The 13,012-nt window shown below is 36.9% G+C and overlaps 1 protein-coding gene across 1 annotated transcript in view; it reads left to right on the top strand.

The window, feature by feature from the left end:
• The first annotated feature begins 1,281 nt into the window (after window positions 1-1,281).
• LOC127447954 (NGFI-A-binding protein 1-like) overlaps window positions 1,282-13,012 on the top strand; it is a 29,958-nt gene continuing 18,227 nt past the window's right edge. Inside the window, exons 1-3 of the mRNA XM_051710208.1 lie at window positions 1,282-1,580; window positions 8,640-9,445; window positions 10,901-11,034. Coding sequence (XP_051566168.1) covers window positions 8,642-9,445; window positions 10,901-11,034 — 938 coding nt within the window. The 5' untranslated portion in view covers window positions 1,282-1,580; window positions 8,640-8,641. The remainder of the gene's footprint in view (window positions 1,581-8,639; window positions 9,446-10,900; window positions 11,035-13,012) is intronic.

Below are 13,012 nucleotides of genomic sequence, written 5' to 3'. Positions count from 1 at the left end.
TAAACTTTTCCTACTTATATTACAACTTGTGCACAGTTTTGCCATTTCTTTTGGTGATCGTTGTGCTGCACCGGTAGACTGAACACGGAGGCAGGTGAGTGCTCTGACATCGCGATCGGCGTATATCTTCTCCCTCTTAACGGATATTATCCAGAACAAGCAAATTAAACATTAAACATGATTGTGACTAGAGTGCGAAATGCAACCGTCGTATCTGGAAGTCGGAGATGGTGAAACGGGGGTGTTTTCACCTGTCAGTCATTGATGCTCTATGACAGTTTGGGCATACTAAGATGGCAGCTCGAACACTTCCAGTGGCTTCACCTCCTACAGGCAGTTTACCATTGCGTCAGCGATCCTGTTCTATATATATATATATATATATAAGTGAGCGCAATGCATATAACATAACGTATGTGTCGCATTACACGTTTTTTCAAGATTACGGTCTTTTTTTACCTGCTGTGGCATCTACAGTATGCGCCGCTCCTGCGCGAGATGCTGAAAAACAGCTGGACGTGCCGCAAGTGGTCCATCTTGCATGTTTACGTAGAAAAATAAAGGAAAAGTGCAGACAAACACAAAAATGCATTTAGTGTGAATGGCCCCTTAATCTAAACTTACCTAAAACTTTAATGCTGACTTTAAAGCGTGGGTATTTCCCTCAAGAAATGCAAATTTATTATGTCTTTGTGAATTTTTTTTTTTTTTCATCTTACATATTACCTTGTTTAATCACAATTTCAAGACCCACTATTGCAGAAACTTGCATTGGTTAATTAAATCTAATTGAATTAAATCTTCAGAAAGTTTATTTGAGAAAGAGAAATGTGATTGTTATGAGTAAAGCTCAGATTGCTTGCTGTTTGGTCATTAGCAAGTTGTGCAAAACACTCTAAAAATGGAACAGGTAGAACTAATAAGATTTAAAACTGAGCCCAGTGGAATGAAAAAGGACTCGGTGTGACAGGCTGTAGGCAGCAGGTGAATTCACACTGGAGGGGGAGGTGGGGGGCAAGAATAGCACAGGTGTGGGCGTACAGGCGGCCACCGAACCACCGAACCGTACGCGTCCGTTACGCTGTATGATGGTGTGTATTTTCATTAAGGTCAACAAACATGATACATGTCCATGTATATATATCTATGTGAGGCGGTGCATGCGGCTGATATGAGGTTTGGTATTCCATGCAGCAGCCTCCCACGCGCCGCTACCGCCCACGCCAGGATCTGCGTCACGCAGCCGCGTGGGAGTAAGAGAGCAATGTAGCAAGCGCGGAATATCCCAATTCTGCAGTAGGGGAGAGAACGGAAACCAACTAGTTTGAGAGTCCCTCTTTTGTGAGCACCATAGTTTAAACTACAGAGCGTGTGAGACAGAGTTAATTCAATAACACAGAGTCGAAATACGCGTCTCGCGCGCGCACGTATCCTCTCCCCGCCAGCTGGACGTCAGGTGAAGCGTCGCGTCACTGAGCGGAGCGTCATAAATTCTAACTTGTAATTATCCAACATCTCTTTTGGAACAAGGGAAGAATCTTTAGGTGGGGAAAAAACAAAGAAAGAAAGAAAAATTAAAGGTACGTACCAGACATTTCTTCAGTTTGGCTTGTTTGTGCTTGTATTTGAGCTCGAGCGCTGAATTCATGTGCGCATTTACTGCATGGTGCAACTTTCCTGTCTGTTTTTGAGTGGTTTTGGTCCATGTGGCGCGTCTTGCCGTGCAGACCGGACAGCGCTCGATTCCGTATGTGAATGCGCCCCGTGGGCGTCTGTTCGTCGGCAGCTGTGCGGATAGGACAGCATCCTCAGCGTTTCCTCAATTCCAATGAAGTTTTCCCAATGGTTTCAGTTGTATTTGCTTGTGCAATAGCTTTTGAATGTGTGCTAATGATAGATTCATAGAAAAAAAACATGGTCAAGATACGTCAAAAGAATTAAAAAGTATTTTTTATAAATATTTTGTAAAACAGTTTTAAAGCGTTTAAGTTATAAAGGATAATAATAATAATAATAATAATAATAATAATAATAATAATAATATGTGATAGACTGATAACCATCACATTATATATCATTTACATCTTATATTAATATTAATTGGCTGCATTAGGTCAAATGTTTTTTTTTTTTTTTTTTTTTTGCATACATAAGCCATTACAACTCCATATCATTCAACCTCTAAATTTTAACTGGCTGATATTTGGCCATTTCTGAGATGATTTGTATGTTGCCTGTTTGGCAAACTAACAGAAGTTGTCATCGCACCTAGTGTCAGTTGGAAAACAATTCTGGAGAGGCTTGTAAATATATAATGCATATTTTCTGTTTTCAAATATTATTTGAGTGAATTTTAAGTAAGTATTGAGTAAAATAAGTGTATTTAAATTAAGCAATTTTGAGTATACACATACAGTACAACTAATCAACAACAATAATATTCCCATAAATTCCCATAAACATTAGTAATAGTTGATGATGCATCGTGTTTGGGTCATTATTTGAGTAATATTTTGAATGAGGTAATGGGACATTTTATTTTGAATTGTGTTTTCTGTCTTGTGGAGATATGACTCATTGTTTGCCACCTCACCATATACACAAGGCCCCCTAATATACCATCTCAGATGTTACTAATATTAAATGCAGGGTGGTGAACTTTGGTCATGCCTGTTTTCCTTCACTAATATTTTCCTTTACTCTTCAAAATACCCTGTAATTAATCCCATTTATGTTAAAGGCACTGTCACGATTTAGAGTCTATTTGCACCCTTCCTTTGAAGAGTTTTTAGTCTTCGGAGTGAAAAGCATCAAGTCAATAGTTCTCATTAGGAAATGAAAGCATTGAAAAGGAAATATTGAAGACATCTATATCTGTGAGAATGCAGTTGTATTCCATTGGGATTTGTTGTATGCATTTAAAACATTTAAAATATTTTACACCTTGTGATAATCTGTAAGGAAGGAATCTTGATCTTGATCTGCTTTTTGGAGCTTCAGAGTTCTGGCCACCATTCACTTGTATTGAATGGACCTTAGATATTCTTCTAAAAATCTTTGTGTTCAGCAGAAGAAAGAAAGTCATACACATCTTGGATGGCATGAGGGTGAGTAAATGATGAGAGAATTTTCATTTTTGGGTGAACTATCCCTTAAATGGCCTACATTTAAAGCATTTTATTTTGTAGCCCTCCACTTAAATGAATAGTTCACTCAAAAATGAAAATTCTGTCATCATTTACTTGCCCTTGTTCCAAACCTGCATGACTTTGCTTTCTTCTGTTGAAAACAAAATACATTTTAATGACGCCACTCTTTTCAATACAATGAAAGTGAATAGCAACTGAGACTGCCAGAATTCAGCATTTTGCCTGATAACATCTCCTTTTGTGTTCCATGGCAGAAAGAAATTCAAATGGGTTTGGAACAACATGAAAGGGAGTAAATAATGACAGAATGTTCATTTTTGGCCAAACTATCCATTTAAGAAGTAAGCAGATTGTATCCCTCCTAGTAGTGGTGCACGCAATATGTTCATATGGAAAACAGCTGTCCCTCAAATATTTAGTAGCTATTTTAGCACAGGACTGATAGGTTGCTTACACTTCAAGTGAAGCTCCTTTTTAATAGTTTCATCCCACAATATTGGACAGATCTCAATGTGAATCCATTATTCATTTAGATTGATAAGCGTCTGCTGTGGGGCACTGTAAGTACATGCTGTGAGTGCTCTCAGCATGTTGCGTGAAGCCCTGGACTTAGATCTCCAGCGTTAGGAGCCCAGCATGCTGGGGGGAGCAACAGCTCTGGATAAATTGCTGCCTAAGTGCCATCCATGCTAACACTGAATTGTTTTCAACAAGGCACCCTTCACTTGGGTCTAGGCCTCAGTCATCCATTAGTGCTGTGCAGTGGGGCGTGCTCATTAGAGTGCATACACTCACTCTTCAGTACGCGCTCTCAGCCTCACTGGGAGACTGTTCTTACTCAATTCTAATGCACTGAAACTCATGATGACTTAGCAGCATCTGTCATCTTTTACTGCCACTAAAATAATATTAATTGAGACCTGGCATTTACATTGTTTAAATGTTGAGTTTTCGAATGTTCTCTTGAGAGTCATACAGCATAGAGTTGTCATAAAAGACAGTGTGTTTTAAAGGAATAATCAACCTACACTGTAAAAAAAATCCTGTTAAATTTACGGTAAAAAACTGGCAGCTGAGGCTGCCAGAAATTTACTGTAAAAAATACAGTAACCACATTTCAGGCTTTACGGGATGTAATTTTGATGTCTGTATATTTTACGGTGCATTACCGTTGTTTATATTATTAAATAATAAACTTGATATATTAACCTTCTGGAACTGTAAAAATCTGCTTTTCACTTTATAATGTATTGTTAATCACCGTAGTATTTACAGAAGGGCACATGATGACATGAAGTTAATCAACAAAGGCCTTTCCAGGAGTAATGACCAATAAACATGTAGAGACAGTGCTCAGTGTCACTCACACAAACACTAAACACCATCAGGGTAACACATGTGAAATTAAAATAATATAATAAACATTAACTAAACTACATCAAATATAACACAGAACACCCCCAAAGCACATAACTGATATTAAAAATAAGAAGAAACATAACTATTCCCATAAAATATAGTGAAATGAAATGGGTCATGCAGGGAATTCTGGGAACGCCTGATTATTTTTTTTACTGTAATTTTAACAATAATTTACCGTAAAAAGTACATGTACACTCTTAAACATAATATACATTTTTTTACTGTTAATTAAACAGAAAATCATACTTTTGACATTACATTTACATTTTTTTTACAAACTTTTACTGTAAAACTACATGTATTGTCTTTTTAAATATATATTTAAAAAATTACCGTATATTTTAAAGTAACTATCTGTTAACCAATTAACGTTTTTTTACTGTAGCATTTTTAGTCTTTTACTGTTAAAATTGCAAACATTTTTTACAGTGTACAAATGAAATGTCGTTTCAAACCTGTAATACTTTCTTTCCTCCACTGAACACAAAAGGAGATATTAGGCAGATTTTAACCTCAGTCACCATTCAATTTCATTGCTTCTTTTTTCCATACAATGCAAATGAATGGTGACGGAGGCTGTACAATACAATACAATTCCATACAAGTTAAGCTCAGTCGACAGCATTTGTGGCATAATATTGATTACCACAAAAATTCATTTTGACTTGCCCCTCCTTTTCTTTATAAAAAGCAAAAATCTGGGTTCCAGTGAGGAACTTACAATGGAAGTGAATGGGGGCCAATTTATTAATGTTAAAATACTCACTTTTTCAAAAGTATAGCCACAAGACATTGACAGTGTGTTAACATGATTTTATCGTGATAAAAGTGCTTACTTACCTTTTCTGTGTAAAGTTATAGCCAGTTTTACAATTTCGTAGGAATGACGATTAGTGTCAACAAACCTTAAAACCCTAAAATGACTGTAAAAATTAAGATTTAATCAACTTTACAGCTCATAATAATACATTAGTTTTAACAGAAGAATTAATGGGTGTGCTTTTATAAAATTATAAGCTTCACATTTCTGTCTTTAAACCCTCAAAAAAATGGCCACATTCACTTCCATTGTAAGTTCCTCACTGTATACTCGATTTTTGCTTTTTTTAAAGAAAAGGAGGGATGATGTGAAATAATTTTTTTGTGGTAATAATCAACATTATGCGACAAATTCTGTTAATTGAGCTTAACTTGTATTGAACCCAGAAAATTCCTTTAACTGAATTAATCCAGAAAAATTAATTTGGTTAATGTGTGTTTGTAAAAATGCAATTGTTAATTATCAGTTCATGTATTAACTAATGTTAACACAATCACAGCTAATTTAAAAGAATATATTAGTATGTGTTGAAATTAACATTAACCAAGAATAAAAACTGCTGTAAAACTAAATTATTCATTGTTAGTTCATGTTAACTAATGTAGTTAACTAATGTTAAAGAAAACAACCATACTGTAAAGTGTTAATTTTTTTTTCTTTTTTAAACTAAGCATTGTATGGATAAGCATGCTTTTAATGTAGAACACCTCAAAACATTTCCAATGACACTCAAAACACATGTTCAATGAGATATCTTTAGGGTCAGAATGGTCTCAATATGAATATATTCACAAAATATGACTCACAAATGCATAAAATAATTCACATTAACAAAGTTAAATTAATATGTTCACAAAACATGAATCACATGCATAACCACATTCACCAAATATTATTCACAAAAGCATAACCAAATTCACATTCACAAGATATGATTCACAAATGCAAAGCATAATTCATAAATATACAAGTGCGTTCACACATTTTTTTTGGAATGTTTTTACATTTATCCATATTGTACATTTGTGCAATCATCTTTTTGGGGGGGATCCCATAAATACGTTATGGAGGTGTATTTTTTATGTGAAATACTGTAGGTTACACATTTGTTAATGTTTATTTTGTGTCTATTTTGACCCCATAGATGTATAGACTCTCATATCAGATGCTTTCTGTAGCTATGACAAGATATGGTGGGCCTTTTCCCCATCTCAGGCTCATTATTCATAGAATTTCCAGACTGTCATCTCACATAACAGACAAATGAGCAAAGTGAGCTCGGTTACACATTAGTATGCATTACGGTGTCTCTGACAAAGTTTGCAAAAAACATTATGTGCGTGTGTGTTTGTGATCATCGTACATCCATACTCCTTGGATCCATTTAAGGAAGCAGTGGGTGAATTAAAGTGAAATGCAGAAGTATATCTTCTAGCACGCACACCTACCATCCCACTCCCACACAGCTCCATTACCCCACCTCCGTCCCTCCCCTGCAGCCAATCTGGCTTTTATCACTGCTGCTGCTGTGGATGCAGATCCTGACAGTGGCAGCTGTAGAGGCAGTATCCCGGCAGAAACAAATGAGGCCTGTGCTGTGAGAGGCCACCTACGCGTGCTGCAGAGGTGGAGTGTGGTATGCGACTCTCCCAGCAGCCCAGGAGCCTGACAGGCACTCTCTTATAGTCGCCACTCTTGGATCCAGCCATACATTTCTGTCTCCCCCTTCTTTGGCAACCAGTGTTGGGGAGTAACTAACTAAAAGTAGCCACGCTTCTAACTTCAAGAGATAGATCACCTTTCCTCCGTGGAACACAAAAGGAGATGTTTGGCAGAATGTTCAGTCTCAGTCACCATTCACTTCTATTGCATCTTTTTTCCATATAATGAAAGTAAATGGTGACTAATGGTAAAACATTCTGCCTAACGTCTCCTTTTGTGTTCCATAGAAGAAAGTCATACAGTTTTGGAGCAACATGAGGTAAATGGTGACAGAATTTTCATTTGTTGGTCCCTTTTTCAGCGATTAGCTGTGTACTGTGACAAAATACTAAATTGCAATTTTTTCGTCACATTTAATTGCACCTACAGCATTACAGCAAAGCAAACTGAGATTCATAATCAGAAGCAATCACCTAAAATAAACACTCTCATGAAGCATTTGGAGGTCGTAAAGATGGTTAATTTCAATTAACCAGTAAAAAAAAAAAAAAGGTTCACAGATTCATTTGAGTTCCAGGGCAGATGGCAGCACAGCATTTTACGCCTTTTTTGTAGCACTATTCTAATAACTTTATTATAAAATTTAGTTAAATGATGTTGTTCATTACCATGTTTTCGACTCTATTTTATTAATTATATTGTCAATTAATCTATTAAAATGCCATTTAATGATGTCACTCTAGTTGAGATCCTCATTTTTTTTTGTGTCAGATAAACACTGCTCTGATATGGTAGTTAAGTAGTATATTTAAAAAGAAATTACCCCTCCCCCAATGGCTTTAATGTAGTTACATTAATTAAAGGTGCACTCAGTAGCTTTTTGTTTGTGTCATCTTGGACTTACAGTGACACCTAGTGGTGTGGATGCAGCATCATTCAAAATCAATAGTTTTCAGTTTCAGATGCCATTGTAGAAATTCGCTATTCACAGTCAGCCATGATTTATTTAATCCAAGAATGAAAATGTCCAATAAAAAGACTATTACTGAGATTAAGCGAGTAGTATTCTGCTGGTCATGTGATTGTAAAATGGCAGCACCCATGAGGGCACCCCTCCCCCATGTAGAATAAAGCAGCTTTTGTAAGGTTACTGATATGACTAGAGTCCTCATCTCATGGGGGAGGTCATGATTTTATACATATGTTTTAAAATTACAATTCATTTCTTTAGGAGTAAAACTTTTTTAACGGGGAAAAAATTGCTGAGTGCACCTTGAAAGCTCCTTTTTATTAGCAGCTTGTGGTGTAGCTAACAGTTTTTTTTTTTTTTTTTTTTTAAAGAGTAGTGTGACTGTAGTCACAACCATTTTAAAATGATCAGTAGAGTAAAGGAATGTTCTGGGTTCAATACAAGTTAAGCTCAATCGACAGAATTTGTGGCATAATGTTGATTACCACAAAAATGTATTTCCTAACAAGCAACATTTTTTAAGTAGCTTCCCAATGTGCTCTCTTTCTCTCTAGTTCTTTTGATTCTGCCCTGTTTTATTTCCTGTAATTGCTTAGTTTGTTCCCTCCTTTCTCAGGTATGGCAGCGACTTTACCCAGAACCCTTGGGGAGTTGCAGCTCTACCGCATCCTTCAGAGGGCCAACCTGCTATGCTACTACGACGCATTCATTCAGCAGGGCGGCGACGATGTTCAGCAGCTCTGCGAGGCTGGCGAGGATGAGTTTCTTGAGATCATGGCACTCGTGGGCATGGCTAGCAAACCACTGCATGTCAGACGCCTACAGAAAGCTCTGCGCGACTGGGTCACAAACCCCGCCCTTTTCAATCAACCTCTCACTTCCCTGCCCGTCTGCAGTATCCCAGTCTACAAGCTGCCCGAGGGGTCACCTACATTGTTGCCCGGTAATGGTGCCCGGGGTGATACCCAAGTTAAAGTGCCCAAGTGTTTGGCAGCTGCCTGTGTGGACCCAGGAAAGGGAGAGCCAGGCAATGGCAGTTCTTCGGCAACTGTTTCACCCCTCCAAAGTGGCAGCGAGCCACGGTTTTGGGCCAGTCATGGTACGGAGAGCGAGCACAGTCTATCCCCGGCAGAACTGGGCTCCCCGTCTTCCCCTCGAGATGGGCTTGAGGCACTCGATGCGGCCGCGGTTCAGTCTGTGGCAGAGTGCGTAGAAAGAATTGCACAGACTTTGCCCAAAAGTGACCCAGGAGAGGTTAAAGAACAATTAAAGGGCAATAAAAAGCTAGCCAAAATGATCAGTCACATCTTCGATTTAAGTGAAGAGGATCCCCACAGAGAGGAGGAAATCCGCAAGTTTAGTGCCATATATGGCAGATTCGACTCTAAGAGAAAAGATGGAAAGCATCTGACTCTGCATGAGGTACGTAATATGGTGCTCTCACCTCTTTTTTATTGTTTTTTTTTTTTTTTACTTAATCCAATTGGAATAAAATTCCTTGACTTTGTTCACATATGATATCTGAAAACACACAAAAGAATCAGACCATTTTCTTTACATTTATTTGGTTATATTTCACTTTGTTACACTTAATGTATTCCCAGTCAAAAATGACCAGCCACTGGAAATGAATGGATTAGACAACAAAATACAGAAAAATTAAGTATTCAGGAGCATCCCAATCGTTTGGATGAGCACATATGTGGATGTGTGTTTGCACACACAAAGTCCTCGGACATGTGCACATACACAACACACACATACACTCACACACACACACAAGATGTGTGTTGAACGCCCATTTGTGCATCGTCTTTCCATGTACACACTGAGGAATATTTCAAGATCTACTTATATTATGTTGTGTTTGGGCTCGTTTGAATCAGGATAGTTTGCTGTAAGTTACAATATGTCATTGTCTATGTTATGTATATATATAATATATAAGGAAAAACATGACAAAAACCCACTCCTGTTTATTATATTTATGTGTGTCAGTGGGAATTCCATACTCAAATACCCATTTGCTTATTGCATTCTACTAATTGAGACCTTCCCAATGATATATAATACAAGGCTATCTCATCTTTTTTTATGGTTTTACCTACTCTGAATATAATTGTTGTGATAACGAATTTGCAAATGATGAGAACAAAACAGCAAAACAGCTAAATGCATTGTAATGTCCAGATTCTAAGCTTTAAAATGACACCTATTTTGCTCAGATCAAGAAAGTATAAAAGTATAAGCTCAGTTCAATTAATCCTTCTATCAATAAAAGTGTATTTAAAAAAAAATATATACAACACCTGTCATAATTACTAAAAAATAAGTTGATAAAAAGATCTAATGCAATAGCTTGTGATAATATATGCAATATGAGAGATTTATAAACAATCATAGTGGGCCGTTCATTTCTGACCAGGAATACAAAGTGTGTTGGCACAAAATGAACACAACACAAGGGTTAAATAAATAATGGTAATTTTTTTATGTTAAAATATCCCAGCGTAATGTGCAGAGACATCTATAAGTAAGCCATATCTGATTTTTTTTACTGAAAGGTAAGTGTAAAGTGCACTATAAAAACATTGCTCAGCTTATTTGAGCATCATGACCAGCCCGAAACAGCAACATTGTCTCAATCAATGGCATGACTTTGGGGTGGGACTATCTGTTTGTTCGGCCAATGGAAGATGGGGGGAGTGTCCAGCAAATCTGTTTGAAAATCATTATTTTTCCAAATCCATTTGCTGACACTAGTGGTGCAGAAATGACACACTTCAGCTTTCTTTTTAGCATTAAATTCTGTTGTGTGTAAATTACTTTGCTGAGTGGCATTATCAAATAAATATACGTCTCCTCCCTTTTCTATAGCTGACAGTAAATGAGGCCGCAGCTCAGCTTTGCATGAAGGAGGTGGCATTGCTGACTCGCAGAGATGAGCTTTTTGGACTGGCACGTCAGGTTTCCAGAGAGGTCACCTATAAATACACCTACAGAACTAGCAAGTAAGAACTTTATAAGAGTGATTCCTCAAATCATTTAACACCTGCACTACTACTTTGGATTTTTGGTTTAAACTAGACCCATAGAATTCTGCAGTAAGCTTAGCAGAATTGGAACGTAGTCATTCACAAAGATCTGCGTGTCCTCTGCACCTTGCATGTTCATTTACGAAATATTTTGGCTAATTTGATTATGCTTTCAGATAACAATAAGAATAGAGTGTTCTCAGCAATTTCTACACATTTGACCATTCTGAGGAATTTTCCTCATAATCAGTGCAGAAAGTGTGATCAAAAAACTCTGCAGATTCTGTCGGGGCTTGTTTAAAACGAAGGTTTAAAAGATATGTTGAAAGGGGGGTTGTTAGTGTGTGTTGTTTTAATGGATTAAAACTCTGCATGCAGCCTTTTCTACACCTCACATGCAGCTGGAGTAATCAGTCATGATGTTTAACCTTTAAGCCAAGCAGAGAGATAGCTAATACTAATGCATTGTGAGCAGCTTAGTATCTGCTCTCTGGTAGTCTGCTTAGAGCCAAGCCAAGATATCAAGTCGGCTTTATGCGTGGCTTTTGTGTAGAGGTGTGAAGTACTGCACTGAAGTCTATGGAGACATGAGAACACTCCCACTTCTTTGCATCTAAAGGCACACAGGCCTTAACACACACTTAAAAGCTGGCATCCAAAGAGACCATACAGGTGTCTCCTGGATAACCAGGCTTGCGTGTCAGAGGATGGAAAATTCCATCTGGCGTTACGTAATTGCAGTCACTCATTCAAACTTTTTAGACAAGATTGCATCACAGTCATGGACTATGTGTTTCAAAAGTTATCTAGGTCACGTTTTCTTACAATGCATCTTACGTCATTATGAGATGATTCACTATGCAGGTGAAAAGCTACAATGATTTGAGAAACATGTTTGTACTATATGGTTATTTTACTCCCATTGTTTAAGAGAAATTCAGCCTAGCTCATTTTTCCTAAGAATTTGATAGTTGTGAATTTAGGGTTGCATCAAAGTTAATTTAAATTCCTTCTTTAATGCTATTTAATGCAATTCATATCAATCCATACAGAGTAAATCTGACTTAAGTAATTTGTCCATGATGGTGATCATCTGATTATGCTCTCTGTTAGGTGGAGATCAGACAAAATCTAATCACAGTATAAAATCAGCATCATGTTATGATTTTAAAATGGTTGTGAATAAATATGTGTGTAAATTCTTTCGATGTTACAATACTTTCCCCTATCCCAACTTAAAGGAATATTCCAGGTTCAATACAAGTTCAGCTCAATTAACAGCATTTGTGGCAGAATGTTGATTACAGTGAGGCACTTCCAATGAAAATAAATTTTTGGAGGGTTTAAGGCAGAAAGGTGAAGCTTATAATTTTATAAAAACACTTACTTTAAGTCCTCTGTTTAAGGGATAGTTCACCCAAAAATTAAAATTCTCTTATTATTTAAGAGATTATTCTTTTTATTCTCTTGCCATCCCAGTTGTGTATGACTTTCTTTCTTCAGCTTTGTAGCTCCAAAAATCACATATAGGAAACAAAAATGTAATCCACATGACTCCAGTGGTTAAATCCATATATTCAGAAGCAACATAATAGGTGTGGGTGAGAAACAGAACAATATTTAAGTCCTTTTTTTCACTCTAAATCTCCACTTTCACTTTTACATCTGAAAGTTATATGTGCTGCCAGTTTAGTTTCACTTTCAAATCTGAAAGTGAAAGTTAAAGTGGATATTTATAGTAAAAAAGGACTTAAATATTGCTCTGTTTCTCACCCACACCTAATATGTTGCTTCTGAATATATGGATTTAACCACTGGAGTCATATGGATTACATTTATGTCTCCTTTATGTGCTTTTTGGAGCTACAGTCTCCATTCACTTGCATTGTACGGACCTACAGAGCTGAGATATTTTTCAAAAAATCTTTATTTGTGTTCTGCTGAAGAAATTTTT

The sequence above is a fragment of the Myxocyprinus asiaticus genome, chromosome 11 (genome assembly GCF_019703515.2).
Source record: "Myxocyprinus asiaticus isolate MX2 ecotype Aquarium Trade chromosome 11, UBuf_Myxa_2, whole genome shotgun sequence".
Taxonomy (NCBI): Eukaryota; Metazoa; Chordata; class Actinopteri; order Cypriniformes; family Catostomidae; genus Myxocyprinus; species Myxocyprinus asiaticus.
The sequence above is the reverse complement of the archived record's forward strand: the minus strand, read 5'-3'. Positions and strand labels throughout refer to the sequence as shown.